Raw genomic sequence first — 27,743 nt, forward strand, 5'->3', positions numbered from 1 at the left:
GGAGTAGCCAGCCAATAGCCGCCCCCCCCCCAACACCCACCACCCAAATTTATTATCATTGCCGTCATATGTGATGTCTTTGAAGTTGTATATGTAATTTTACTCAGTCATATAATGGGATGTCTTTGAGGTTGACCTGCCGTCTCCAATCATTATCAATGAGCCAATACATCATTTAATGAGATTAATAAAATGTCACCCGGATATTGTTTTTTTCAGCATAACCCCTTACTTGCACTTCTCCAAATTACCCAGGGGGCACACGCCCCCTCCCGTTACCCCCCACCCTCCGCTTCAGGCATCGGCAACCCCGGGTATCGAACCAGGTTCTGGTTCTGCCTCACTGAGGCAGGTGCTTCCCAAGCGCGAGAGATACCCACTGAGCTACTGAAGCCGTTGCATCAGAGACTCTTCACTCATGGAGTTTGACTCAAGTGCTGAGGTGAGTGATGACCTGTGAAGCTGTAGACTTGTGTCTTTGTAGTATTGATGGATTTTTGCCTGAAGTAGTTATACTGTGTACTGTGTTGTGCTAGTAGTTGTATATCCTAAGTAGTATTGGCACATGCCCCTCCCATACCCCCCCCAACCTCTTCTCATTATCAGATTCACAATCAAAGTCGTATTATGGGATGTCTTTGAAGTTGACCTGCCGTCTCCATTCATTGTCAAAGAACACCAAACATTCATTCAATTAATATCATTTAATGAGACAAATAAAATATCACTTGGATATTGTTTTTTTCAGCATAACCCCTTACTTGCACTTCTCCAAATTACCCAGGGGGCACACGCCCCCTCCCGTTACCCCCCACCCTCCGCTTCAGGCATCGGCAACCCCGGGTATCGAACCAGGTTCTGGTTCTGCCTCACTGAGGCAGGTGCTTCCCAAGCGCGAGAGATACCCACTGAGCTACTGAAGCCGTTGCATCAGAAACTCTTCACTCATGGAGTTTGAATCAAGTGCTGAGGTGAGTGATGACCTGTGAAGCTTGACCAGAACCTGTCTTTTGTCTTTGTAGTTCTATAGTATAGTAGTGTTATAGTAGTCCTCTCTGATGGATTTTGACTGAAGTATTCATACTGTGTTGTGCTAGTAGTTGTATATCCTAAGTAGTATTCTCGTTACTGGCACATGCCCCTCCCATACCCATACCCCCCCACACTTTTTCTCATTATCAGATTCACGATTCACGACGATTGGCCACTGAGCTACCGAAGCCATTGCATCAGAGACTCTTCACTCATGGAGTTTGACTCAAGTGCTGAGGTGAGTGATGGCCTGTGAAGCTGTAGACTTGTCTTGTGTCTTTGTAGTTCTATAATATAATAGTGTTCTAGTCCTCACTGCTGGATTTTGACTGAAGTAGTCATACTGTGCTGTGGTAGTAGTTGTATATCTGGAGGAGTATTGTAGTTACCCCCCCCATAACTTTTTCTCATTATCAGATTCACGATCAAAGTCGTATTATGGGATGTCTTTGAAGTTGACCTGCCATCTCTCCAATATGTAAGCATCTCCATTCATTGTCAAAGAACACCAAGCATTCATTCAATTAATATTAATGAGATTAATAAAATGTCACCCGGATGTTGTTTTTTTCAGCATAACCCCTTACTTGCACATCTCCAAGTTACCCAGGGGGCACATGCCCCCTCCCGTTACCCCCCACCCTCCGCTTCAGGCATCGGCAACCCCGGGTATCGAACCAGGTTCTGGTTCTGCCTCACTGAGGCAGGTGCTTCCCAAGCGCGAGAGATACCCACTGAGCTACTGAAGCCGTTGCATCAGAAACTCTTCACTCATGGAGTTTGACTCAAGTGCTGAGGTGAGTGATGACCTGTGAAGCTTGACCAGAACCTGTCTTTTGTCTTTGTAGTTCTATAGTATAGTAGTGTTCTAGTAGTCCTCTCTGATGGATTTTGACTGAAGTATTCATACTGTGTTGTGCTAGTAGTTGTATATCCTAAGTAGTATTCTAGTTACTGGCACATGCCCCTCCCATACCCATACCCCCCCCACTTTTTCTCATTATCAGATTCACGATTCACGACGATTGCCCACTGAGCTACCGAAGCCATTGCATCAGAGACTGTGAAGTTGTATACTTGTCTTGTGTCTTTGTAGTTCTATAATATAATAGTGTTCTAGTCCTCACTGCTGGATTTTGACTGAAGTAGTCATACTGTGCTGTGGTAGTAGTTGTATATCTGGAGGAGTATTGTAGTTACCCCCCATAACTTTTTCTCATTATCAGATTCACGATCAAAGTCGCATTATGGGATGTCTTTGAAGTTGACCTGCCATCTCTCCAATATGTAAGCATCTCCATTCATTGTCAAAGAACACCAAGCATTCATTCAATTAATATCAATTAATATGAATGAGATTAATAAAATGTCACCCGGATATTGTTTTTTTCAGCATAACCCCTTACTTGCACATCTCCAAGTTACTGCTGAGCTACTTTGAGCTACTGCTGAGCCGTTGCATCAGAGACTCTTCACTCACGGAGTTTGACTCAAGTGCTGAGGTGAGTGATGACCTGTGAAGCTGTAGACTTGTGTAGTATTGATGTTGTAGTATTGATGGATTTTGACTAAAGTAGTCATACTGTCATACTGTGTTGTGCTAGTAGTTGAATATCTGGTTTTGTAGACAGTAGTTTTGTAGATAATCATAACTTTTTCTTATTATCAGATTCATGATCAAAGTTGTATTTGTAGTAGTTTTATATAGTATGATATAGTTGCTGGATTGGTGAACTGGAGTAGTATTGTAGTATTTGGAGTAGAATTGTAGTAACTGGAGTAATTGGAATAGTATTTGTTGTAATTGTAGTATCTGGTGTGTGTGTGTGTGTGTGTGTGTGTGTGTGTGTGTGTGTGTGTGTGTGTGTGTGTGTGTGTGTGTGTGTGCGCGCGCGCGCGTGTTGTGCTTTGTGTGTGCGTGTTGTGCTGTGTGTGTTGTGGTGTGCTGTGCGTTGGCGCGTTGGCGTCCGCGCCCGTGGGGGACGGTGCGCCTCTACGCGTGAGTGTCCGCGCGCCTCGACGCGGGTCGCTGCCCTTCGGGGACGGGGCGGCGCGTCGGCGTTGCGCGCCTCGAGGCGTGGGCGTCCCCGCCCGTGGGGGACGGCGCGCCTCTACGCGTGGGCGCCCGCGCTCGTGGGGGCGGCGCGCTTTGACGCGTGGGTGTCCGCGCGCCTCAACGCGGGTCGCTGCCCTTCGGGGACGGGGCGGCGCACCGCGTCGGCGTCCGCGCCTGTGGGTGGCGGCGCGGCGCGGCGCGCCTCGACGCGTGGGCGTCCCCGCCCGTGGGGGGCGGCGCGCCTCGACGTGTGGGTGTCCGCGCGCCTCGACGCGGGTCGCTGCCCTTCGGGGACGGGGCGGCGCACCGCGCCCCTGGGTGGCGGCGCGGCGCGCCTCGACGCGTGGGCGTCCTCGCCCATGGGGGCGGCATGCTGGAGGGAGGTCGCGGTGCGCCTCGACGCATGGGCGTCGCCGCGCCGGAGGGGGACGCCTCAGGCTGCGTTGCGGCCGTGTGGGTTCAATGGCTGAAGCAGGGAAGAAAAAAAAAAAACAATATCCAGATGTTACTAGACTACTATCACTGATGGTGTATTGTTAATTATGACACACATTTCATACCTATAAAACACTCACTGCATTCAGGTGGCAGCTAAAGCTCTGGAGACATCGTTCGCACCCTCAAAGACATGACAGACAAGGACTTCAAAAAGGCGGGATGCAACAACACTTAATAATAATAATGTTACACTAACAGTGGCTAACTGGTCCAGAGTGTGTCCAATGAAGCTCACCCTTTCCAGCTTCCAGGTGTTTGTGCTGCAGGAAGCAAAGGAGAACACCGCTGGCAAGGCGAAAACCTGAAAACACAAAGAGAAAAGAAGCTGATCTTGAACCTTTAGGCTAGGATGTGTCTTGCAACTGTGCACTCTGGGACCTGTAGTGTAAATACTAATGGGACAATACTGATTCAACTGTCTGTGGAACCGGGGGGGGGGGGGGGGGGGTGTCACATGAGAGTTTAATCAACACAGAGAAGTCCTTGAACTTACCTGCAGACTGGCTGGGGCCTCCTGGCTACAATCGCTCCATCTGCTGAAAAGACCATCATGAGTTTACTGAAGATATTTTTTTATGACATTAGAATCATTGTAAAAGATTTGCAAAAAATCCAAATTTAACACTCACAGGAAGCGGCCGTCCTCGTCAGATGATTGTTGATCCACCGGGAGGGCCGGTCATCAAGCTGTCAATGGACACACGAAATACAACCATTCAATCTTAAAAGCAAGTTTTGACTGGCAGTCTTAATCTCAAAAGTGCAACAGTGACGACGTGGAAAATGATCTGATCTATAGGTAATGTTAGCTGAAGTTAACAATGACAGTTAACATCACCTTGACCTCACCTGACTTCACCTTAACATTTTGGTCGCAGTATCCTCTCGGTTAGCATTCGACATCTTCGTCAAAACATTTCTATTTTTTTTCGGAGGTGTAACTCCACAAGCCAAAACTTCCTGACTTTTACCTCTTTGACAAAGTTGAACTATGTTTAAATGGCGCCTGATGAACCGAGCTAACGCTAGCGTTAGCATGCTACTTCCGTTAGCGATCTTTTCAACACATTACGAAGACGAAAAATACGCACCAAAGCACACCGGAAACATGAAACGACGTTCTCACAAACACAACGAGGTTCTATAAAAAGTATCTCAGCTTTAACAGTGAATGTGATGTACTCTGAACGGCACAAACGCCCAGCGATTAGCTTAGCGGCTAGCGTTAGTCCGCTATTACCGATCTTTTCAAAACATTACAACCATTCAAAAACACGCACCAAGGCACACCGGAAACACGAGAAAACATCTCACAAACCAGCTATTTTCTATGACAATTATCTCATCTTAAACAGCACAAATTATCTTAGCGGCTAGCGCTAGCTTGGCACTAGGAAAGAAACGTGCGTATCACTCACCAGTTTCCACACAACTGCCTCTGTCAGTGCACAGGTGGGGTTTGAGATTGACAGATTCGAGGACGCCCTCTGTCGCCTCCCCAGGCTGATGGTGTGAAAGATCCTGCAAGACTCCCGACCACTAAGTATCCTGTGCCATAGGATAGTATGATGTGCTATGCCATACTCTGCTCTACCATACTATACTACACTATGATGTCGTATGTTATGTTTTGCTATGCTTTATCATACTATGCCATATTATAGTATGCCATGTTGCACCATACAATACTGATATACTATACCATACTATACTATGATACACTATACTACGCTATACCATATAATACTATATAGATATAGATACACCATACTATACTATGATAAGCTATGCCATTCTGTACCATACCATACCATGATACACTATACTGAACCATACAATACTATGACATACTATGCTATGCTGTCACATACTATACTATACCATAATATACTATGCTATCCTTCGATTCACAATACTATAGCGTGTTATGCCATCTCATACTCAGCATATACACCATACTATACTATATGGTGATAAGCTATGCTATGATCTACTGTACCATACTCCACTATGGTATACCAAACAATACTATGCTTGCTTTCCTATGCTGTACCATATAATACTATACTATGCTACACCATACAATACTATAAGATATGCAATGCTATGATTTACTATGCTATACCATACTGTACCATGATATTCTACACGTACACTTTATTGATCCCAATTTGGGAAATTCTTGTAAGAATGCAAAGATGGAATTTTAAAAAAATCTGAAAACACAAAATGAACAAACACAAATGAAGATAAAGGAGCGACTGCAACAGGTGGCCACCTAACACAATGCCAAAATATTATCCATAGTATTGAACAATATAGAGTGTAGTATGGCATTGTATATCACAGTATACAGCATAGCATCGTGTGGCATAGTATAGTTCAGTATGGTATTTACCTTTTGACATTTCCTACACACATCAATTGATTGATAAATTGAGATTATTATTACAACAGACTGATTTGTGGATCTGCACCTTTTAAAATAATTGGCTAATCACTTGGAGTTTTTCCCAAAAAATGATGCAATATGGATTTTTTTTCAGCTTCTTTTTTGTCTTTTATGATGGTTAACTGGATACTTTTGGATTCTGGACAAGACATTTAAATATGTCCATTTGGGAAACCGTGATTTCATTTTTCATCTTTTACCTTGTTGGTATTCAATAGACCAAATCATCTGACTAAGGATGCAGATCACAAACACCAGTTAGAGTTGAAGACTTAATTACTGCCTATGGGAGTACAAAGAGGTATGTAAATAAGGTAAGCTTTCTGTTAATCCACTTGAAAATATAAGCCTATCATACAGCAATACGTCAAACAGTGAAGGGGTCAAAACACATGCTCAAAATTTAAAACTTTTATTTGTGAACCAATGAAATTGACTGAAATCCATTTGTGCCTTCTATCTTAAAGAATACTAACATAAACATAAAAAAAAGGGAAAAAAAACCCAGCAAAACGTGACAGCTGGTGGCAGATCATCACAGACACTGGCTTCATTGGAGGGGACAGGCAGGCCAATGACATTCTGCTGAGTCTAACTGAAGCCTTGCAGATTGAATGTGGGGGGGTTTGGGGGTGTCAACAAGAGTTTTCTCCTCCAATGAAGATGTCCAGTACAGCGATGCGTGCTGCGGGTTTATGGTTTTTGAACACAATACAAAAATATAAGCTGGAAGCACAAGATGATTTTTTTTCACCTGCTATGGCAAACACAACACTAACAACGGACACTGTGAAGTTAAACACAAAAGGCAGGCTTCAGTGTCTCGTTTCATACAAGTGCTTTCACTTTAAAACTTGACAATTAAAAAAAAAAAAAAAAAAAACTCAACCTACACCAGCTGTCACGAAGAGCGTAACAAATAATACCATAAACATTTTTATTATATTGTTAATAAAAAAAACCAAACAAACTTCATGTTCACTCATTTCAAAAAAATGCACCCTGGAACATTTTTTTCCACCCCACAAAAGATGGAGTCAATTTGCTGTCTGAGCACAAATAATGTTGTTAGATGAGAATTTATAGTATGCTTTTAGGGGAAGAAATTGGCCTACTCTCCATCATATTCTGAAGAGATTTGAACACAATACCCTTCACAGGACCCTTCACATTAACAACTGCTCATCAATAACTCAACGCTCTCAGTCTCCTGAATCCACTGCACGTCTGCAAACTGTCTCCTTAAAGTGAAATTGTAACAGACATTGAAACCAACACATCCGAGCAAGGCCAGGAGCAGAGAGAGACCACTGTGAAGGCCTAGCCTAAAAAAGTACGCGGTAACACTTTTCAACCTCTATCTCACTTAAGTCTTACATAAACCCTCTATATTGTCTAAAGAGCTGTGGAGCCACAAATCAACTGGGCTCTAACGCAACGCAGCCTGCCCAGGAGCACCACCCAATGATGTAACAGTAACCAAGCAAAACCATGACTTTCAATTCTGGGAAAGGGGGCGGGGGCACCCTGAGTGTTTGACTGTCAGTCACCACTGCTAACATTACTGAGGTAGAGATTTGTCCTGGGTCGAGGACTGATGTTTTCATAAGCTCCCCAGCCAGAGAGGTGCCAGGCCTCAGCCTCCACACATGCACACAGTTGGACAGACAGACAAACAGCCTCATGTCTCTGTTCCTCTGTCTGTCCTTTTCATACCCTGGGTTCCTTTGTGAGCTGGTAGGCAGAGAAAACCATCTGTGGTGACTGGGAATGAAACACAGGGATGCATCTGGAAAACACACACGTGCGCGCACACACACACAAGGCTACACAACTATCAATTAGCTTATTGTTATAACACTTTTAAGCTCGAGGGCGATAGCTCAGTGGCATTAGCTCGTTAGGTGCTATCCTATCACCTCTGCATGTAAAACACTTTCCCTTTGTTACCTTTGCTACATTCAATCATCAAAACCTGTCATGTGACAAGTTGGGTGGCTCTTTTACCGACGAGGGTCAATTCGCTTCCACTTCATTCACAGAAAGGATTTTCAGCCTGAAATCAAACTATTAAAATACTGCTGTGTCCTTTTTATATAAATGTAACATTCAAACAACGGTTTTAATTGATTGAATAGAGTGAAATGACCTCTGCTCAGCTCTCTACTGACTCACAGATGCTAAGCGAATTAGCATGACTAGCTCGTGATATGTTTTGATATAATTTAACATGAATGTAGCAAATTTAGCCCAGAACTCTGGTCTTTATTCATAGCTCGGGACGAAAACTACCCTCAATGTGTTCGACAGACAACTAAAAAGAAGGGCATCATCAATAAAACGAATCAAACAAAAACAGGGGGGGGGGGGACTTAAAAACAAGGAGAGGACAGGTAATCTTAAACTGAAGACATGGAACCTTAGCATACAACCTTAGCATACAAGTTGCAAAGCAAAACAAAAACAACTAAAGTAACTTTCTATGGCCATGTTCGCTCAAATGAAAAACAAAAATCCAATTGCTTCCATTTTGGTTTAACAGTTTCTCTCAAGGAATACAGATGATCTCCGCAGTACGATGACATCTGCGTGTTCAGAGTGGCGTGCAGGCGGCTCCTTGTGAGGGAGATATCCGTAACTTTCAGATTGGAGATGTGGGGCAGGACTTTGGCAGTTTCTGACAAGATGATTTCTCAAGATTGCCTGGGGGCATTGAGGGGGACTCGGTGGGATTACAAGGACGGCAGCATCTGTTGTCCATGAAAATCGAGCAGCCGCTGAGGGGAAAGTTCGGGCGCAGACACCCCTGAGGGGAGAGAGGGGTGAGGGGACAGAGGCGCTGTCCTCACATGGACTCAAACTCATCGATGCGCTGCTTCGTGTTGCCCTGTCGGATCTGGCGCAGCGTTTTGTATTTGTCTCGGCCTGCTTTCACGTTCTCGGCGTGGAGCACGTCGTTCTGTGTCTTCTTGGTTTCGTCTCTGGCCTGGGCCAACTCTGAACTTAACGTCTGAGAGATCAGAGAGAAGGAAGGATGAGAAGGAGATGAGGAAGAGGAAGGAAAAACACAAGAACACGGTGAAGCAAAGAAAAGAGAGGGAAAACAGAGTGGGCCAAAGAAGGGGCATAGAGATTGCAGAGGAGAAGAAAGGGGAAAATACGGCTCGGACATTTTAAAAGTAAACATCGGACTGACGCGAAGCAACTTATCTACAGCTACACTTATCTGTGTGTGTCAACACGTCTTCAGTCTTCAGTGAACAGGTAAATCCATCCATGAGGCACAACAGTTGAACTTGCTTTACACCCTGAAGCAGGGGTCCGCTGTTACAGCACAGCAGTTTTTCAGCACAGTTCTTTGAAAAACCCAACGCAGGCTGGAGACACGGCAGTTCTTTTTGATTGACGTTCGTTTGGAAATTAAGATTCCTAAAACTATTAAGTTGATGTTTGACCTCTTCTTGCCATAGCTTCAGTACAAGTCCTGGCCTATACAGTAGCCCAGCTTACATCTGCAGCTCCTGTAGTTGATTTAAAGTTCTGATATTTATGAAGAGTTTTGACATCATCTGTTTGATTGATTAATTAAAATGAGGGCTGCTTTCAAGCCAGGCTACAGTCCAAGCCAGCACGTCTACTCCTGTTAAGAGCAGGAGTTTAAAGACGAACGCACAGAGAAGTTTGCCTTATCTTACCCTTATTTGCCATTTCTTGGCTGGTGTTTCTCCTTTGCAACAAAGCTGCTGTTAGAAAATAATATAATCTCATTGTTATTTGTGTTTGTGAGACGTAAATCTCTTTTGGTTATATAAAACCTATGAACTGTTTAATTAAAAAGAGCTGGCTCTGTTTTAAATGTGTTAATCATCTGGCCTCTCTCCATGTGGGGGTAACATTTATTAGATGTATTTTCATGTTTCACTTTAAATGAACTTTATATTAAGTGTGAAAGTTCATTTGACCTCGAGAAAAGTAGTTTGAAGGGTTGTTGTCATTTTATCAATGTTTTGATATTTCCCTTCAACGGCAAATACAAGACTTCACTCTAAGGCTAAATTTGGCTGCCATTTTCAACCCCCCCAGCCCCGCTCTCACCTGCAGCTGCTGTTTGACCCTCTCATTCTTCTGAGCCTCAGTGACACGCGCCTCTTCGCTGCGGAGGTCGAGCTGGCTGACGCCCTCGTTGGAGAGCTCAGCGCTGGCCTCTGCGTGGTTCTCGTCCTGCTCATCGTGCTCGCTCTCGGCATTGCCGCCCAGAGGCGCTGGCATCACCGTCACTGCAGTCTTCAGCTCCTCCTTGGCCTTTTCTAGGTCCTCCTGGGCTGTCAGGGCCTGCAGGTGAGGGCAGAGTGTAAGATGAACACATACTGGACTCACACCAGACGGGTGAAAGTGAAGAACACTGGTAGACCATCACTGTTAAAAGATGGCTGAATGACATCTGCCATGTTGTACACTGAATGTAAAAAAATCTGCTGTTGATTACACTGTAGCTGAAGTTCAGTAAGTCAGGCTTTGAGAGGGACTCAGCCACAGGATGCACTGCTTGGAAAGATGTGTTTGCATGTTTACTTCATTGTTGATCTAAGATTACACGTCAGACCATGTAGGATTGTGGGAGAAGAGTCCTGTACCTTGTGCTGCCATTCTGTGGCCTCATCGTCTTTCTTCCTCTTGGCTTCCTCCAGGAGAGCGATCTTGGCTGTGAATTCAGCCAGTTCAGAAGCCTGGCATAAAATAGAGACCCCCGCTGTTACACGTACTACACATTTAATACACACATGAATGTATCATAGACTATTTTAGCTCCTTCTCCAATAGACTGCTCCAGCTCCGCTGTCACAAGGACCTCTCAGGAAATCAGGATTGCGTGTGCAAAGACGTATAAATGTCGACATAAGCCAGAGCTGAAACAAACACACACCAGTTGTTCCTGGTTCTTCTGCTGGTCTGCTGCCTGTTTGGCCAGCTCTGCCTTGGCCTCCTCAGCAGCATGCCTCTCTCTCTCCAGCCTCTCGGCCTCCTCCCTCGCCCTCTTTCTCTCCTGTTCCAGCTCCATGGCCAGGCGAGTCTGTTCCTCGAGCTCTGTGGAAAGACAGACACACAATCACGTTAGATCTCTGCTGGTCGTGACTGGTCGGGAACATACATCTGAACTGAGGGTGCATTCACAAGCTCAATGTGTGACTTGTTAACTAGGTTTGACGTCTGTTAAAGAAAGAGTAAAAAAACAATTAACAGTAAGACCCACTGGAAAGAAAAGAGCATGATGAATAGACATGATTGGCCTTGACTCACAGCCCTAGAGAAATTCTCTAATTTGACACAAGGAGGGGAGAGGGACGCAGCAGCAAAGACAAGTGAACAGATGGATGGATAAAAGGAAAAATGCGTACCTTTCTGAGCTCTCATCGTCTGCTCTTCAATCTGCCTCAGCCTCTCCATGAGCTCGTCTTTCTCGCGCTCTATCCTTTCCTTCTCTTTCTCGGCATACTCGCGCTTTTTCTTCTCATTCTCCAGCTGAGCCCTGACAAGTTTTGCAATTACATGTTCAGGATTTGGAGTATTTTTGAGTGAGAAACACACGTTACTATGTGACACATGCAGAAAAACACATCTTATATATCAGCTTATAAACTTATCTGTTGCTGCATCACCTTTAAATGAATAAAATACTCTGTACTACTGCCTCAGATCATGTAAGAGATGCAACACCGCCCTCCAGTGGAGAAGCTCTGCCAGCTTTGATTTCCATTTGACTGCAACACTCAAGTGGAAATGCTATGTATTTATGTACCCTCACAAGTCAGGAAGTAGGTGGCAACTGTCCTAAAAACTATTTGCCAGTGATAAGCATTGAGTAAAAGTTATCTGTTATTATTTGTAATAACAAATTTTAAATTTGACAAATTGGACTGCGGGGGTCTTATATTAGCTCAGTGCATTCCTCTGCAGTACCTCTCCATCTGTTTGTGGTGCTTCTCCTCCCGGGCCTGAGCTTTCATCTGCTGCACCTCGATGGTGTCGGGCTTTCTCCTCCTCATGTACAACTCGTGGTTGCCCATACACAAAGCCAAGATGCGCTTGTTGATGCGCAGCCGCGGGGCGTAAAACACAAAGTCCTAAATGTTTTTTTTTACAAAAAAAAGAGAAGGGCAGAAATTAGACAGTAGATACTTCAATGTGGAACAGGACACGCTCACTGTATACATGAAGCAGAAAGTCAATTATCTGTTGCCTCTAATATACTTCCAATGATCTGAGACTCACGGGGGCTTTCTTGTCAATAGGTTTGATGACAAACTTCTTGTCATTGAAAGAGATGTTTCGAATCTCACTCCAGGGGAAGCCAATCTTTGGTGTCAACCTGAAACAAGAAAAAGTGGTTAACAATTTACACTTTACACACAGTTAAATATGGAAGGTTTTATAACAGCAGATGGGGCCTTGTATAAATAGACCACTGTTCAGGAAATCTGGAGACTGAACACTTTTTTAGTTTACGTTCAAGTTTTTTTCAGTAACTTGGTTAAGAATAGTGACAGGAAAGAGAAGAGGTGGATGAAACTCAGAGCATCACTTCCTGCCAAGAGTTAAAAGGATGGTGGGTGTTTTCCAATCAAGAAGGAGCAAGCAGAAGGAAAGGAAAGGGGATAAGGTGATAACGAGGTTACTGCCTCAGGAGGGGGAAAGAAGCTATCCCTTGTTTCCTTCCTTTGTCACCTGGACAAGAGAATAAAGATGGAAGTTGTGATGACCTAAGATAACGGACAGGAAGGGAAAAGCAGTGACAGGAAATGCAACAAGAGCTGAGATTAAATCTATCCTTTCTTCCACAGGGGGAAAAAATCCACAGGACCACAGGACAGGAAAGACTCTCCTACGACAGACAGACAAACAGACTTTCTCCACTTCTTCCTCAGTTTTCACTTCGATGCATGCCTTTGTTTCCTCTAAACTTGTGCATCTCATGTTGGCACCAGGTCTCTCACAAATGAGAACACAGAGAGCCAGCTTGGCAGGAAAAATAAGAAAACGCAAAGCAGTTTGAGGTAGTTTGGAAACAGTGGCATCATTGCATTGTTTATCCACAAGAAAGCACAGGATCATGCTTCACTCAGTAATTTCAAGACCAGCTCTGTGGACACTAAATAAACTGTGTCAGATTTATTGGCAAATGGATCTCGTGCAGTCTGCATTGTGAACACATTTCCTAGCAACATTTTAACTGACTTGCGATCAGAACTAAGATGTCATGAACACTATCTCTCCAGTCTGTGCATTTAGAGATGTTTCTTGTGGAGTCTGCCAGCTGATCCCTCTGCAGGAGTGCTGAGTCGATGTTAAATCCTTAATTACAGACCTGTTTGCTGTCTCTTTTCTGTGGATCTCACACATCTCTGTTCTCCATATGCATGCATCATAATGTTGCACAGAGCATCGACACAGACTTTTAGATAGCTTGTAGATAAGCTGTGTTTTTATTTTTTTTTCAACAATATGCATGTAACCACGAGGTTGATGCCCAATTAAAAAGCACTGAATAAATATATTTATGTAAATTTGTCATTTTTCATGTAATTTGCTAATAAATAAGACATAAGTACTTACTGCTCTGCACTGTGTGATTCTATGTTTTCATCATCATGTCTTTACATTTCATGCAATATCGAGTGCAGTATTACATTTTTCCTTCAATATTACATTCCTATCTTCTTGTATCAAGTCTATGCATACACATATTTTTCTTCTATATGCTGCTACATATTTTCCAACCAATGTGCAATACTGAAAAACGTTGTACTCCCTTGTATAGAATGTATACATACAGAGGTTTTTGATACTACTGCTGCTGCCTGTAACACCCAAATTTCCCCTGTGGAGGATTAATGAAATGTTATCTTATCTTAAGGCTCTGGCTCTGATTTTATGGAGAGACTGTGTGACACAGCAGGTGTAACAGACATCGTTATGACAGCATGCATTGACTCACATCCCTTGTGACACGCTGTGTCATCAGCCTCAACCTACACACTTGCCCTGTTGGCTGCTGTTTAGTAATTAACAGTAAACCACAGCTCTGAGCTCTCTGCAAGCACATGTTTCTATGTGATGGAATTCATACCAAAACATGACACATCCATTTTGGGGAATAAGCTGCTATTGTGTGTGTGTGTGTGTGTGTGTGTGTGTCCCTTACTTGTCTTCGTGTTCATAAATGTTGAGGCCAAGGGCATCTACGCCCAGCCACAGCTGTGTGCCCTTCTTGTTTTTGATCTCAAAGTAGTTGACTCCGTACATCTCCAAGTCCTGGGCGATTTTGAGATATTCCATCATAGAGTCCTCTCTGGAGGAAGAGGAAAAGCAGAGGAGTTAGAGGGTTTTATATTATAGATGTTTTATTAGAAAAACATTGTTTTAGTGATGGGTTTAGTGTGTTCTCGAGATCTCAGCTGTAGCGATGTCTGCCTTCTCTCAAATATAATGGAACTAGATGACACTCGGCTTGTGTTGATCAAAGTGCCAAAGAAAAAAATACATTGAAAAACTCAGCAGCAATCGGTCTTCCCAGAAATCATGACCCAATTAGAAAAAAGATAATCCACAGACCTCATTGTGAGCAGTTTCATGTAGGAACTATCTTCCACTGAGCAGAAGGAAGCGATGCTACTGGCTAATGTAAAGAGAATCTAATCTGCGCATATCATACTTTTCATTTTAGAAAGCAAATGACCACTGAATCATACAATCAAAGACAGGGAACACTCTCTGAACCGTAGGCCTCGTTCAGCTCTCTACAATAAGCAACTGCACAGACAATGACGAATATTTCCACATCCTAACATGATAAAACAAGCCTAAAGGCGTACACTCAAATACAATTGTTCTTTGTCTCTCTCTCAGGCTGTTTCATGTGAAGAGTCTGACATGAAATGTTGACACGTACCTGAGCATTCCTCTGTGTTCTTCGTGCCAAGTCTGTATCCTGTCCTCCCACTGCTCCTTGGTCAGCTTGTGCTGCTCCAGGACTCTGCACCCAAACATACACACAATGACTTCACCTGAAGGGATGTTGAACTGAGCAGAATTGTTTCCTTGAGAGGAAATTATTAAAAATTCCAACAGGGTACGAGACACATTCCAAGTTTCTACAGATCTCATTTGTGGGTTAAAAATGAAAGGGCACCTCCTACTCATCCCTCTTCACCTTCAGTCACTTTGGCTGGCAGCAGAGCCATATAGGCTGTGACATATTGTGTGCATGTACCTCTGAGGCAGCAGCCTGTCATGGGTAAGGTACCCAGGCTTGTGCACATCTTTGTTGTAGTCTCCATATTTGGCCTGGACAGCGTATGATGCCAGCAGCACGGCTGTCTCTGGGGGACAGTAGTTCTCATCGTTCAGGATGGCTTCCTTCACCTGGCAGGACAGGAGGGAGTACAGGAGTTAGCAAACTTATCAAACTTCATCAGCCTGGCTTTAGCAAATACATCATGACGTTCTTGAAGCATGTGACATAAACATCACTCAAGCCTCCGCTCCACTGAAGACACTAAAACATTGGATATCCATGGACCGACAGGAAGCCAACAACATTCCTCAAGAGAAAACATGAAATTTGCAGTATTTCCATCACTTTTTCCACGTGGTCCATCACTGCTCAGGGTGTAAATGGCACTTTAATTCCATCATTTCGCACACTCTCCCCTTCTGCAATGGTTTTATACCAACCAATTGAAGAATTAGAGCCCCCACTTATTTATCGGTGTCCATCATTTCAGGAGTGAATGGAGATGCACATTAATTTGCGTTTGCTTTTGCTCATTCAGATGGAGACTTGACTATGCAGTGGCTTGTTACCTGCAGGAAGAAGAGTCTCTGGGTGATCTCCTGGATTAGCTCCTCTGAGACATCCTCAGGGAAGAACTTGGCTCTGAACTTAAACTGCAGAGGGTTCTCTTTCTTCACATCCTGCTGGGTCACCTGGACAATAAATACATCATCATCATCATCATCATCATCATCCATATATTTAAGCAACACATCAGGAACTTTGTGTCACAGATACATCTCAGTGAGTGGCCTTGAAGAAGGTTCAAGTCACACCTACGCCTGTTACTTTGGTAGCTTGTGTGAATTGTGTCAATGTTGAATCATCCTTCTCATAAAATTCTCTTAATCCACATTAAAGCCCATCAGGGGACTGTAAACAAGAATACTCATCACATATCACGTCTGTAACCAGGTCACTGTGAGTCAGAACAGATCATTTGGTACCCGAGGACATATGTTATTGGGCTGTTCTGTACATACTGTATGTGCACAGCTGTTACTCACACACATGCATGGAAAATAGTTTGCAATGGAGCCCAGCTTGTTCGACGCAATCAGCCTGCATTATCATCAAGGGGAATTTATCATTACATTTTTCAATAGCCCCTGCCTCTCTATCTATCTATCTCAAACACACTTGTAGAGTGTGAGGGGAAATTTATGTCATGCATTCTTGGAAACACACAGACACACTGTAATAGCAGGGGTGTTAAGGCTGGAGGGTGTGTTGGCCAGAGTGAGAGACAGTGAGAGAGAAAGCCTATTAAAAGAGCACATGTGAGGCTCCAGATCCCAGAAAAGCTATGCATTGTGGTGGTTCAGACAAAGAAGAAGGGCAAAGCATAGGACTGACCTTCTTATTGAGTTTGAGCCAGGTGATGTAGCCTTTACTGTCCACATACTGAAGACCAAAGAACCACACCTCCCGCAGTCCCACCGTCTTCACCACCTGAGGGAAAAAACATCCAAAATGGTTTGCCATGTATCTATTATCTAAGCACAGCAGAAAACAAAACCTTCTCTCTGAACTTCAGTTAGCTTTTTTACACTTCTTGTGTTGTGCATGTCACATTTGGTATCATGCTTTCTTCCTTACGTGCATCGTTTTTAATATTAGATTAAAACACTACTCAAGTGTGCAGTTTCAGTTGTTTTCTGCAGATGCTCCACAGGGGCTACACACACAGCCATTACTGGTTTGGAGTATGTGGGAGTATGTTAATTGCTTTGTGACTGACTGGACCACAGGCTCGACTGATTTTCTTTTTGGTGCTAGAATAATCCTTCGTTTATGTGCTATTAAATGTAGAGATGATAGAAAGACGGAGCTGTGGAGGCAAACTGTCCAAGATAAACACACCGCAAAGGTAAAACCTTGTGAGTGAGTGCACCCAACATGTCTGTTATAATCGATTACTGAATGTAAAAACTGTGTGTGCATACAACTAAAGTAAATGCAGTCGGTACACAAAGCCAACGTCTAACACGAAAAGGTGGCAAAAGAAGATTTAGCTTTTAGGGAAGCAGCAATCAGCCAACATTTGTGGTTAAGTCACCCATGCTCACCTGGTCAAAGAGCTGTTTTCCTGTGGTATTAGGCTGGATGGCAAACTCCAGCTCTGCATCCATGGTGGTCACACGGACGTTGATCTAGGAAACAAGTATAACAATTTTACTTTGCTTGCCATATTACACAGGCAAAGACTGAGACAACAATATCAAGACACGCCTCTCTACTTAAAATGGCTTTTCAACATTATAAAGCTGAATGCAGGAACTTTATTGTATGTACGTAACAACACAACAGCATATAAGTGTTGCTGTCTAACTCCTTCCTCAGTTGAGTCTCCCAGGAAATTACAGAAGTCCTCCAGAGGAGCATGGAACGATGCTTGCTGAGTATGCGTGCAATGTGTCAATATCCCTCAATCCTAACCCAAGTTAGCCCAAGTGTATAGTAAAAGTGTATACTTGTCTCTCTTTCCCTCAAGCCCCACCTTTCAAAGCAACCTACTACTCAAGGGCCTCTGTTGGGGTGGTGCAGAGGATGAAACTCAGTCATTGGCTGTGCTCTGTTAAGTGGCATTGGCAGTAGGCCTAGCAGCAGCTCATGGTACAGAACTGAACGGGGCTGACCTCCGAGGCATCTGACATACTTCCTCTCACACCTACGCATACACTGAGCTGTTACGTCGCCTCAGTAGTGGTTAACAACATGAGAGGGAAGACGTAGGGAAGCACATGGTGCAGAAAATGCAAAATGCTTGAGTGTGCAAAACAAAAACTTCTCGCAAGAGTGCAAGAAGACAGAGACGAAAGCAGGGGAGGTAAAGTGCTAAACAGGAAGAAAGAGAGATCCGGGGTGTACTCCCTTTGAGATTAAGTTACAGCGTACAACTGTACTTGAGCCAGCCATACAAAAAAAGGAGGGAAAGAAGGGGCACAGAAAGAAAAACTGAGGAAAAGAACCTTCCTTTTCCTCTGAGCAATTATACACTAAACCTCAAGAACGCTGACTTTGCGTTTCTCTCCCTCTCCTCTCCAGATCTCTTCACTGTCTCTCCTGCCTTCATCCCTCTCTGTTTCTCTCAATATCCCTGCAATGAATAATCCATGAAACTTGTGTCTATACAGCACATAGCTGGACTCCCCTGCACCACATGGAGCTCAGACCACAATGTATCTGCCTCCGTCTCCCTCTCATTAATTACCCATGAAAAGTTGCAGCACTTTCTCCACACTATAGACATCCCGCATGATCACTCCTGCACGGCCTTCACCATTACTGCAATGTGCGACAGTCCATTTATATAACTTATTAAAGGGACTAAACTGTATTCCACATGTTCCTAATCTATCCTGCTTAAGGCCAGGCCTTAAGCAGGTTGGAAAATGTAGGTAGTGGGTGGAAGCCTTAAGTGACAAAATGACTGTTGTCAAGATACCTGAAATTTAAACTTCAATATGATAGTAGTAAAACAAAGAAAGATACCTCTTTCAGTAAGATGGGATAAAGACAAAAAAAATCATCCTTTGCACACAAAATAAGATAATTTTCTTCTTTACTGACAACCTGCACATGGTGCTGGTGCAGAAAGTCACTGAACACATAGCAACACATCTGTAAATAATCTTAATAGTAATGCTTGAGGACCAGTTGATTTTCTTCCTGGTTGTTTCATCCGTGCAGCCGTGGGTTGGAATCGTATCATTTTAAGCATGCGATATCGAAAAAGTATCAAAGCATAAACAGTTTCGACACCTTTACTTCAGTCAGGGTCAATTTTCGATTGATTCAGTTGTTGCATTACAGCAAACATTTTGTGCTCTTTGACAGCAAATCTCTCTGGCGTGCTTGCTGCCAATGTGTCTTTCAATGAAGATTCCACACAGTGAGAGGCACTTTATTTTTAGTCCACATCAAGACCAAGGCTAAATCCTTGATCCCTGTCTGGAAAAATCAACCCACGTTGCAATATATGCCAGTTATCTGCAGGGGAGGGAAATGAAAGGGATGTACAAAGGGACGGCTTGTCAGGCAAACATGGTGAAATCGGAGTTCAGTGTGATGATATGGGCCCGAACTAAACTTTCTTTATCTGTGAGAAACTAGCTTTTCATATCAGTGACATGACTGTTATATTTTGTTTGTTCCTCTACAAATTTTAATGTGTTAACCGCATAGCAGAACAATACAGGAAATTCATCATTATACTTCTCAGTCATTAAATTCACCCTCAAATAAAAACCTCTACGTACTGCCGAGTGTGTGTAGTAAGCTTCATAATTAATACTCTGGAGGTTGCAGAGTTTCTAATCCTAGTTTAATTTTTTGCTTGATTCCTACAAGTGATTCTGAGATGCTTTATAAATGTCTCTACACCAATGACAGCAAATCCAATAGCATTAGCTGCTTATTACAACACAGCCGTGTCGACATCATTTCAATGAGCACAGGATATGGTTACATGCTGGAACATGAGCTACCAAGGAAAACCAGCTCTTGCCTCTGGTTGGTTTTGCGAAGATGCAGACACTTAAACACAAACAACAGATTGTGGATTCATGTTAATGAAACCATCAGCCACCACAAACAAATGTGGAAAAACAATTCAAAAAGAAGCCAGCAATTACATTTTCCCAAGTTCAGTTAGATGCTACGATCAGGCAACGAGGTCACTGCTCCATCCAACTCAGGCAAAACTCGTAACTACTCAGGAAACATCTCAATCTGCACTTGCAAGTGCACAAAACAAACCCCTGACAAAAGCCACATCGGCAAATAAGCTCTTCATGGTTCACTGACAGATGAATTAAGGCTCTGTGTTGGTTTCAAGAGGAGCTGCCTCATTGACTTTCTGAGAAGGGAGTAGTTATGGAGAATGTAGTGCTGAGCTGGGGTTTCCAAGTGACCAGCCTTGAATGTCCCTTCACTTGCATTTGCGTGGGGCCCGCCTTTGTGTGAGCGTCTCTGCCAAAACATAGCAACCCACAGAGCAGAGAGAGGTGGAATCCTGTATGGACCAGACGGTCAGTTAATCCTCTCTCTCCTGCAGAGAGAGGGGGAGGAGAAGACGGACAACAACATGCCGAGGCACTGACACAACTAATCACACACTCGGACAACTGAGAAGTCTCGAAGGAGCGACTTTTGCGAGCCTGTCCTTATATGACACCGTCTGGTGATACTAGACACACTGACTGGGCGACATGACAGTTCTTAAAAAGGACCAAATTACAGTAGTCTCTTTAAAAAAGACAGTCACACCAGATAGATCAGCTATAAACTCCAAACGCATTTAACAAGTCACCAGTTTGGCCCAACCTTCGTAGGTAAACGCATGTACACTACCTGCAAATTCAGTTTGTTTAATGCTGACATGCCATATGAGCCTGTGAAGCATGATGTAATGATGATGTTCTTAAAAGCAACAGGTAAACCTATAAGTAGTCTGACATCAAATGTCCACTCGATGCGGCTGAGTCACGTTCCACACTGGCCTGACACATCTCGAGTGCGGCTCCGATGCCAGAAGCATGGAAGCGTTTTAGGAGCAGAAGCCCGTTCTTCACATTTGCAATACAATGTTTGGCAACATTTTTCAAGTTTCCAAGCACACTGAATAACCTCATTTAGATGTGGTAACAGATGCTTTGTGGTTGTAATTTACTTAATTGCAGTATTACCCAACACCATCTTGTATCTGCATTGCCTGAATAGTGTTAATTAGAAAAACATGTCTGGGCTGCATGTTTATACAAGTGCGATGAACAATGCATGTTTATCTCTCATCTTATATAAACATATAAAAAGAGTGCTGATGATTAAGTTATAAGTTATCTTAACTTACAGTAGTTTTAGGACAAGCACTTAACTTTAAGTTATCTTAAAATAAGGATAACAGTGTGATAAATGAATGAAAATAAGGGCAAACCAAGAGAGATGATGTATTGATATAACAGCGAGTGGAAAAAGGATTTCCCTTGGCTCACTTCTGATGAGGAACAGCAGCTCTTGTTCCGTAGCTGATGCAGGGAAGCTCCAGAAAACATTCGAGGAGACGACCCTTTAACAATGAGTCCTTTTATCTAATGATGTCTGCCCACAGACCCTCGTTGTGGCCAATGACTTAAATCTGTTCTGGTCTTTTGGATTCCAGTTTTCAGTTGTTACACTGCTTCCCTTTTTTTTTTTAATAATAAGAGAACAAAAAGCACTTCACAGATTAGTACTGTATGACCAACAGGAATTTATGAATGACACTGTATGTATGGTGATAGAAATTTACTGACAACGTTCATGTCCTTAACCAGTCACATGGCTGTTGTAAGGGATGGACTGCACTACATGTGGTAGCTTTTAGAGATGGTAACAGATGTTTCATACTTGTGCTAACATTTTGTGGCCTTTCAACCTCCGTTGCACCAGTTCTTTGTGCCAAAAATGTTAATGTACAGCCCTGATGTGTTAACAGCTTTTGTTCACGAGTTAATTATAATTCCATGCTTCCCAGACACAAGCTCTTCTGGCAAAAATACACCCGACAAGTAAAGATGGTGGAGCAGGGAAGAGCTTTTCATGAGCCAAGAGCAAAACACTTCACTCACACGCCGGGTGAACAGTGGTACACTGGCTAAGACGGCAGCAGATCATCTACGATAGCAACAGCAGAGCCAAAATATGACACAGCTGCATCTGGTGGATATTGTGGATAACTCCATGTCCATTTCCAATCACATGACACTGACCAAATGGCAGGCAGCTATGACGAGGCTTTTCACAAGTTTGGGCTTTTATTGGCTTGTGGTCTTTGTTGTTTTCGACCTTCCTCTGGCCTTTTTCTATGGTATAAGGGAGGGCCCGTCTTAAACTATGCGTCTCCTCCTATCTCGTACAAACACTATAATTTGCTCTCCGTCCTTCGTGTTCAGCGTCACTAAACAGACCTCAAGTTGCACTGAGTACGGATCAAAACTGCACCGAAGCACTGACTCAACAAGCAAGTGAGTAAATGAGGCAAACAAACAAACATGAAAGGCCAATGAGAATCTCATTGTACGCCTCATTTGCGTTATTATTTTTTTTGGCGCTTTTGGGATGTTTTTAAATCCCCCTCTCCATTTCAATTGTGAAGATGAGTTCTCACTCAGACGGGCCCCTTGTTAAATGTGCAGCTGTTTAGTAACTGTAAGCTGTTAAGAAGAGCTTTGCTGAGAGAGGCCTTAAGACACACACACACACACACACACACACACACAGACACACACACACACACACACACACACTTCAATCAGTAGAGCTGCTAATCTGGCCTGCTGGGCTCTGAGCAGCTGTCTGTCCCTCTGATTAACCCCCATGCAGGATGAGGCAGGCTTCAGAGGGAGGGAGGAATGGAGGGAGGACAGAGAGCGGAGGAGGAATCACTGCTACCTACAAACACAAAGGGAAGGTGAATGCTGCGTGGGAAGCATCCCTTTCACAAGAGGGGGGAACAAAAAATCTACTTATCCATGTCCAGTCGACGGTTGCACAGACTGGATGTGAAAAGCTTCCAGTGATTCATTAGAGGGATAATAAAGAGGAAACTTGATTATGGATCTTGCTTTTGTCCTGTAAACGATGTGAAGGGTCAAACACAACTGGCACAACATTGCAACTCCTCCCTTCCCATAAGCCTCAATGTTTTCCTACCTCTTAAAATTCCTATGAAATATCTCCCATGTCCCCTTCTTTCTCTCTCAGTTTCCTATTATTCCCAAATTTTATGGCCATCCATCTGACTCCTTCCCTTCCTGACAGTCCCTCGGTCGTGGTGACAATCCTCTCTCTTCACCTTGCCTCTGTACTTCCAGAGACAGGATGTTGACATAGACTGGGCCCCGATATACACAGCAGGCCCCCTCTCCAGCAAACAGGAAAACAGCCACGAGCTAGGAAGACAGTGAGGGCCCTCATCCTGCAGGGTGCCATCACCTCATAATAACCCTGACCCAAGCCCACAGAAAGCACCAAGCAGGAGGATATGTTCATAGACGCCCTGAAAAGGACTGCTTCATGCTTCATCTGCACTGATGTCGACGCCATCAGACAGGGATGCTATTATCTACTTCATGATCAAAGGATCATCATCACAAAATCCATCGATAAATTAACTAATTACTTTCCTGTAAATCCCACAAACTGCAACAGGAGTGTAGAAAAATTCCTTAAGCCAGCAAGGTCACACTCATCAATGTTTAACAGCAACAAAACACCTTCCAACACACCGGCTAAATCTGTTTAAAGCAAATTGCTGCAGACCTCAGCTGTTCTTGTGTTGCTATGCTGCATCCTGAGAGTCAGTCTAATTATTCTGATTTTAATTATGCAACTGCATTTTAGAGAAACTGCATGCAGTTTTGCTCAATCACTGATTCACCTGATGGATAAGAAGTGGAGTAGAAATAAGAGAAGGAGTTTCGGAGGTAACAGCTAACAATTTCAATAATTGCTTCACCATTTAAATCATTTATCAAGAAAAAATGTCACACATTTGCGAGTAACAGCTTCTCAAATGTGAGGATTTTCTTCCTTGCTCTGTATATTTTCAAATGAATATAAGCTATCAGAACTTATCACATTTAGCTCTGGGAAACTGTGACAAACATTGTTTTATTGGATTCATCTATAATGAAAACCTTGACCCTTCAGTCTCTTGCTCAACCACAACGGGATAAAAATCAAAACTGCAATAACTTAACCACCAAACTGAACTCAACAGGAAGTGCAAAAGCCCTGTTGTGAACAAGAGACATATTGTTTTTTTCAACTTTGAAATTCTGTAAAGTTGTGATTGTAATTGCAAAATCACTACTGCAAAACAGTCAGTACCTCCCCTGCTAGCTAAACAAACTCTTGTTACTCAACACTGGGATTGTTTTTATGTCTTGGTTACAAATGAGTGCCTGGCAGCGATCCCAGACAGTTAAGTCTGATGTTTCCTCTGTTTATTATGTCAGTGCCTCCCTGCGACAAGCTGTACTTTCTCTGTCACTTATTGTCTGTGACAGAGACGTCGCTCTCAGCAGAGGGGCCAGCTCTGTCCGAGGAGCAGCTTTTGGGACGGTGCCCTGGTGACTCAAGGGACAAGAGTGGGAAGTGGAGGATGACATCAGTGGCTGGCTGTTCCTCTTCTGTGGCTTCCTAAACCTCCCCACCCACAGACATACAACAAACACCCACCACCTAAAGAGCTAGACAGGAGATGAGCTTCACTTGTGGCCAAGCCTGGAGCATGCTGCTGCCAGTTCCTAGGAAAGTTTCTGATGTAATCTTTAGCAACTTTCCACGGGAACTTTAATTAATCATAATGTTACACCAAATACTCATTGCTGCTGTGTCATCGTTCGGCTGCTCAGATTAATATGTCGCCTAGACAGCTTCATATTCCCTAAAATCTCTTACTTCAAAGTGAAAAGTAATAGTGTAACATGCAATATCCGCAGACTCATGCGTGCCATCTAGCAAAGCCTGTTTATGATGAAAAAGCAGCATGACAACAGTGGGACCGCCATGAAGGGGCTGCATCAAATTGGTTTTGATTTGCCGTTGTTCACATCCCAGGACTCTGGCATTCTCTCCACCCTTTAAGCAACAATGGCAGCAGTGTTGCAGTTGCAGGCCTGTGGGCCAGGCAGTTCATTTCACACTCTGGCTGTTGTTTACTTGGAAGAGGAGTATGAGGAGTAGGAGCAGCCATGGGGATGAAGCTGTCACTTCCCAAAATGCACAAATCTAGCTTTTGGTGGCAGCGAAAGCCGACTATTATGACAGCTAGAGAGCAGTTCTAAAAAGTCAGTTTATACAAACAGGCCAGACAGGAACAAACAAGCAACTTTCATGTTTCTGATTCATATCATATACCCTGAGCTACAAGGGCGACTGATTAACTTCATTTTTTTCATCAAACAATCTGAATCAATTAGCAGGGAAAGCGGCTAACTCAAGTGTTTTTTCCTGGCATCTTTCCCTTAGAGCTGCATTTCTGTACATCTCCGTACAAGAGGAAATGATAAAAGCTGCTGACACTTATAAGCCAACTGTCATGTAGCTCCATTCAAGCTCTTACCGGTTTCGGCATCTTGGCTTCCTCTCCTCCGTGTACCAGACAGCTGAGAGGATAAATCCGTCACAGGACGGCGAGAGCACCTGTATCACAGGACCTGAAAGTGAAAGAGATCATTTTTCCTTCAGGCACAGAGTAAGCATGCGTGAAACAACATGAGCAGCGGCCTAAATACAGTCCATTTTGATGATTAAACTTTAAATTTACTGGACGGTTTTATAACTACCATCTATCAGTCAAGCCCTGTGGACAATATAATGCATACAGCATAAAATAACAGGATATGATGTTTCAGCCGAGGTAAATAAGACGCTCATTGAAGTGAGTAAAGTAGGGTACTCCAAAGATCTGACGGACTGAAAAAGAAGGAACAAAATGAAATGAAACGAATCCCATTCCTAAATCTGTTAATGGCTACAAGGCACAGAAACCCCAAACAGCCAGATGCAGAGAAAAGTGGTTTCGCATTCAGTCTCAACATGCGCTACCACTTCGCTGTACATGGCGTGCATATGGTAGCTATTGTAAGGCTGTATGGGGGAAACTACTTAAAACAAAATTAGTCTGGAAGACAGAGGTGAAAGACAGCAAGTCGTTAAGCGGTGACTCACGGACAATGTAAAATTATTATGTTATACTGAAAAATAAACGACCTGTCTGACACTCTACACCTCATCATCGCATGCTTTAATTACTTATCCCGTATCATGCCAACTAAAAACTGTGTTCTATAGTATTCTTGATGATTTCTGGCAACACTTATTCTCATCCAACCACTCACGGCTCGTCCAATCAGATTTCACTTAGGATTTTTACTACACTGGACTGCTGCCATTGGCTGAGTCCCTGCCATGTTTTCTGTAACATATGTGTCCAAGTCAAGGTTGAAATTTCCCAAATTGGGATCAATAAAGTTAAGGCTAAGACACACTGGCCTGAAAGTTTGGATATGACCTCAGTTAAACTGCCATATGATGCTTCTTGGCAATACTGAGGTACTGAAGTGACACGCAGTTCTTGTCTTGCACAATCCTGCAGCGGCAAGTTGGCAAATAATTAAATCAGTTCCACCTAATTTATTTCGCAATTAATCCTCATGGACTCCTCTCTTTGCTGGAGCACACTTTTTAGGGCCAGACCCCAGAACACGACCAGCAAAGGACCCTCCTCCATATTGGTAACTGAAGAAATAGCAATGATTAACACCACACGGAAAAATAAAGCCCTCAGCTATCAATGAGTGTGGCCTCATTGAGTAACAGCGAGACAAAAATGATGGTTTTGTTCAAGAAAAACGTGTAAGGGAGCCCATTGAACATCTGAGTCTTTTGAGGCACACTCCAGATGAAGGCATGCCCACTTGTAGCTTGTCCGCAATTAGCTTGACTATCTGCAAGGCACGTTAATTTCACCACAATTGAATCAGACGGCGGACAAGTTAGCTAAGTTACAACGGTGCGACACGGAGAAAGAAACATACCGTTGTCGTGTCAAAACGCCCTTTTTTCTGAGTTTCACCCGGTAGCACGCTAACGTTAGCCGTTTTGTGACTCTTCAATTCAAAATAGTTTTCATGAAGTCAAGAGGTGGCCCGCTGAAACGCTGGCATTTTCAAGCTAGTGGGTGTAGTCAAGCTAACTACATAACGGGACCAGGCTAGCCAAGCCTTGCCTCGCTCTTCCATGTGAAGTTTTACAACCTGTAAATGTTGGCCATCGTTAATTCACCACATTTGCCACCAAAAACAGAAACATCCCGAAATTGTGACTTAAAGCCACGTAAGTCAAGCTACGGCGCGTTTAAAGGCAGTTTAAGGGGTACAACTTGGTACAAGTCGGCATTTCTATCGCGTTTAAAATATGAATTGGTCGAACACGAGGATATCCGCTACTGCATCTAAGTTGAAGAGAAGCTCATCTTTTCGGGAGAGGCAACTCACCGGGGGGGTGGACGAAGTACAGCTTTGAATTGATAGGAAAGCCCGGTATCTTCAAATGGAAGAAAATGTCAACGATGAGAAATCCGTGCTGGTTTTCGCTCCTTATCTCTTGATGCGTTTACGGAAACAAATTAGCGCAGACATAGGAAAACCGTTGAAGTCTTAACAGCCATAAGGCGATTTGGGGCGCTAGCGTCGAGCCAGCCGGAATAAAATACTACGACTTCCGGTCTCAACTTTAAAAATAAAAGCCTCGTAGAAGAGTGGGTGGGAAAATGTGTCAATGAAAGACTTCTCGTCTCGAAATCTTAACAATTCTCTAAACTA

The 27,743-nt window shown here is 43.5% G+C and overlaps 1 protein-coding gene and 1 long non-coding RNA gene across 5 annotated transcripts; one reads left to right on the forward strand and one right to left on the reverse strand.

Annotated features, from left to right (window-relative positions):
* Positions 1-478: 478 nt before the first annotated feature.
* Positions 479-13,938, forward strand: LOC143315751 (uncharacterized). Of its 2 annotated transcripts, none has more exons than XR_013076174.1 (8): positions 479-971; positions 1,183-1,270; positions 1,450-1,510; positions 1,607-1,829; positions 2,259-2,319; positions 2,426-2,534; positions 5,032-10,376; positions 12,878-13,938. It is a non-coding gene; the product is annotated as an uncharacterized LOC143315751 (long non-coding RNA). The 2 variants fall into 2 exon arrangements; XR_013076175.1 differs by having other exon boundaries at positions 1,643-1,829.
* LOC143315750 (radixin-like) lies at positions 6,435-27,634 on the reverse strand. Of its 3 annotated transcripts, XR_013076173.1 has the most exons (16): positions 27,417-27,632; positions 25,481-25,574; positions 17,439-17,522; positions 16,726-16,821; positions 15,900-16,022; positions 15,307-15,458; positions 14,986-15,069; positions 14,239-14,385; positions 12,309-12,405; positions 11,997-12,160; positions 11,435-11,565; positions 10,963-11,123; positions 10,673-10,765; positions 10,134-10,370; positions 6,956-9,048; positions 6,435-6,559 (listed from the first exon to the last, which is right to left on the reverse strand). XR_013076173.1 is itself a non-coding variant. In XM_076723122.1 (15 exons), the coding sequence occupies exons 2-15, from the start codon at positions 25,490-25,492 to the stop codon at positions 8,884-8,886; spliced, it is 1,746 nt and encodes a 581-aa protein (XP_076579237.1). In that variant the 5' UTR covers positions 25,493-25,574; positions 27,417-27,634; the 3' UTR covers positions 6,435-8,883. The 3 variants fall into 3 exon arrangements, 2 of the variants coding, with proteins under 2 accessions (XP_076579237.1, XP_076579238.1); XM_076723122.1 differs by having other exon boundaries at positions 6,435-9,048; positions 27,417-27,634; XM_076723123.1 differs by lacking the exon at positions 27,417-27,632 and adding an exon at positions 26,958-27,097 and having other exon boundaries at positions 6,435-9,048.
* Between the last annotated feature and the right edge of the window lie 109 nt (positions 27,635-27,743).

This window comes from Chaetodon auriga, chromosome 23 (assembly GCF_051107435.1).
Source record: "Chaetodon auriga isolate fChaAug3 chromosome 23, fChaAug3.hap1, whole genome shotgun sequence".
In the NCBI taxonomy this organism is placed as follows: domain Eukaryota; kingdom Metazoa; phylum Chordata; class Actinopteri; order Chaetodontiformes; family Chaetodontidae; genus Chaetodon; species Chaetodon auriga.

Bases quoted from the DNA above. Each gene is read 5' to 3' on its own strand.
- LOC143315750 (XM_076723122.1), bottom strand. The intron at 11,566-11,996 runs GTACTGCAGAGG...AAAACTTGTCAG, and splicing joins CACCACAAACAGATGGAGAG to GGCTCAGCTGGAGAATGAGA. The intron at 9,049-10,133 runs GTGAGAGCGGGG...CTGATCTCTCAG, and splicing joins GGGTCAAACAGCAGCTGCAG to ACGTTAAGTTCAGAGTTGGC.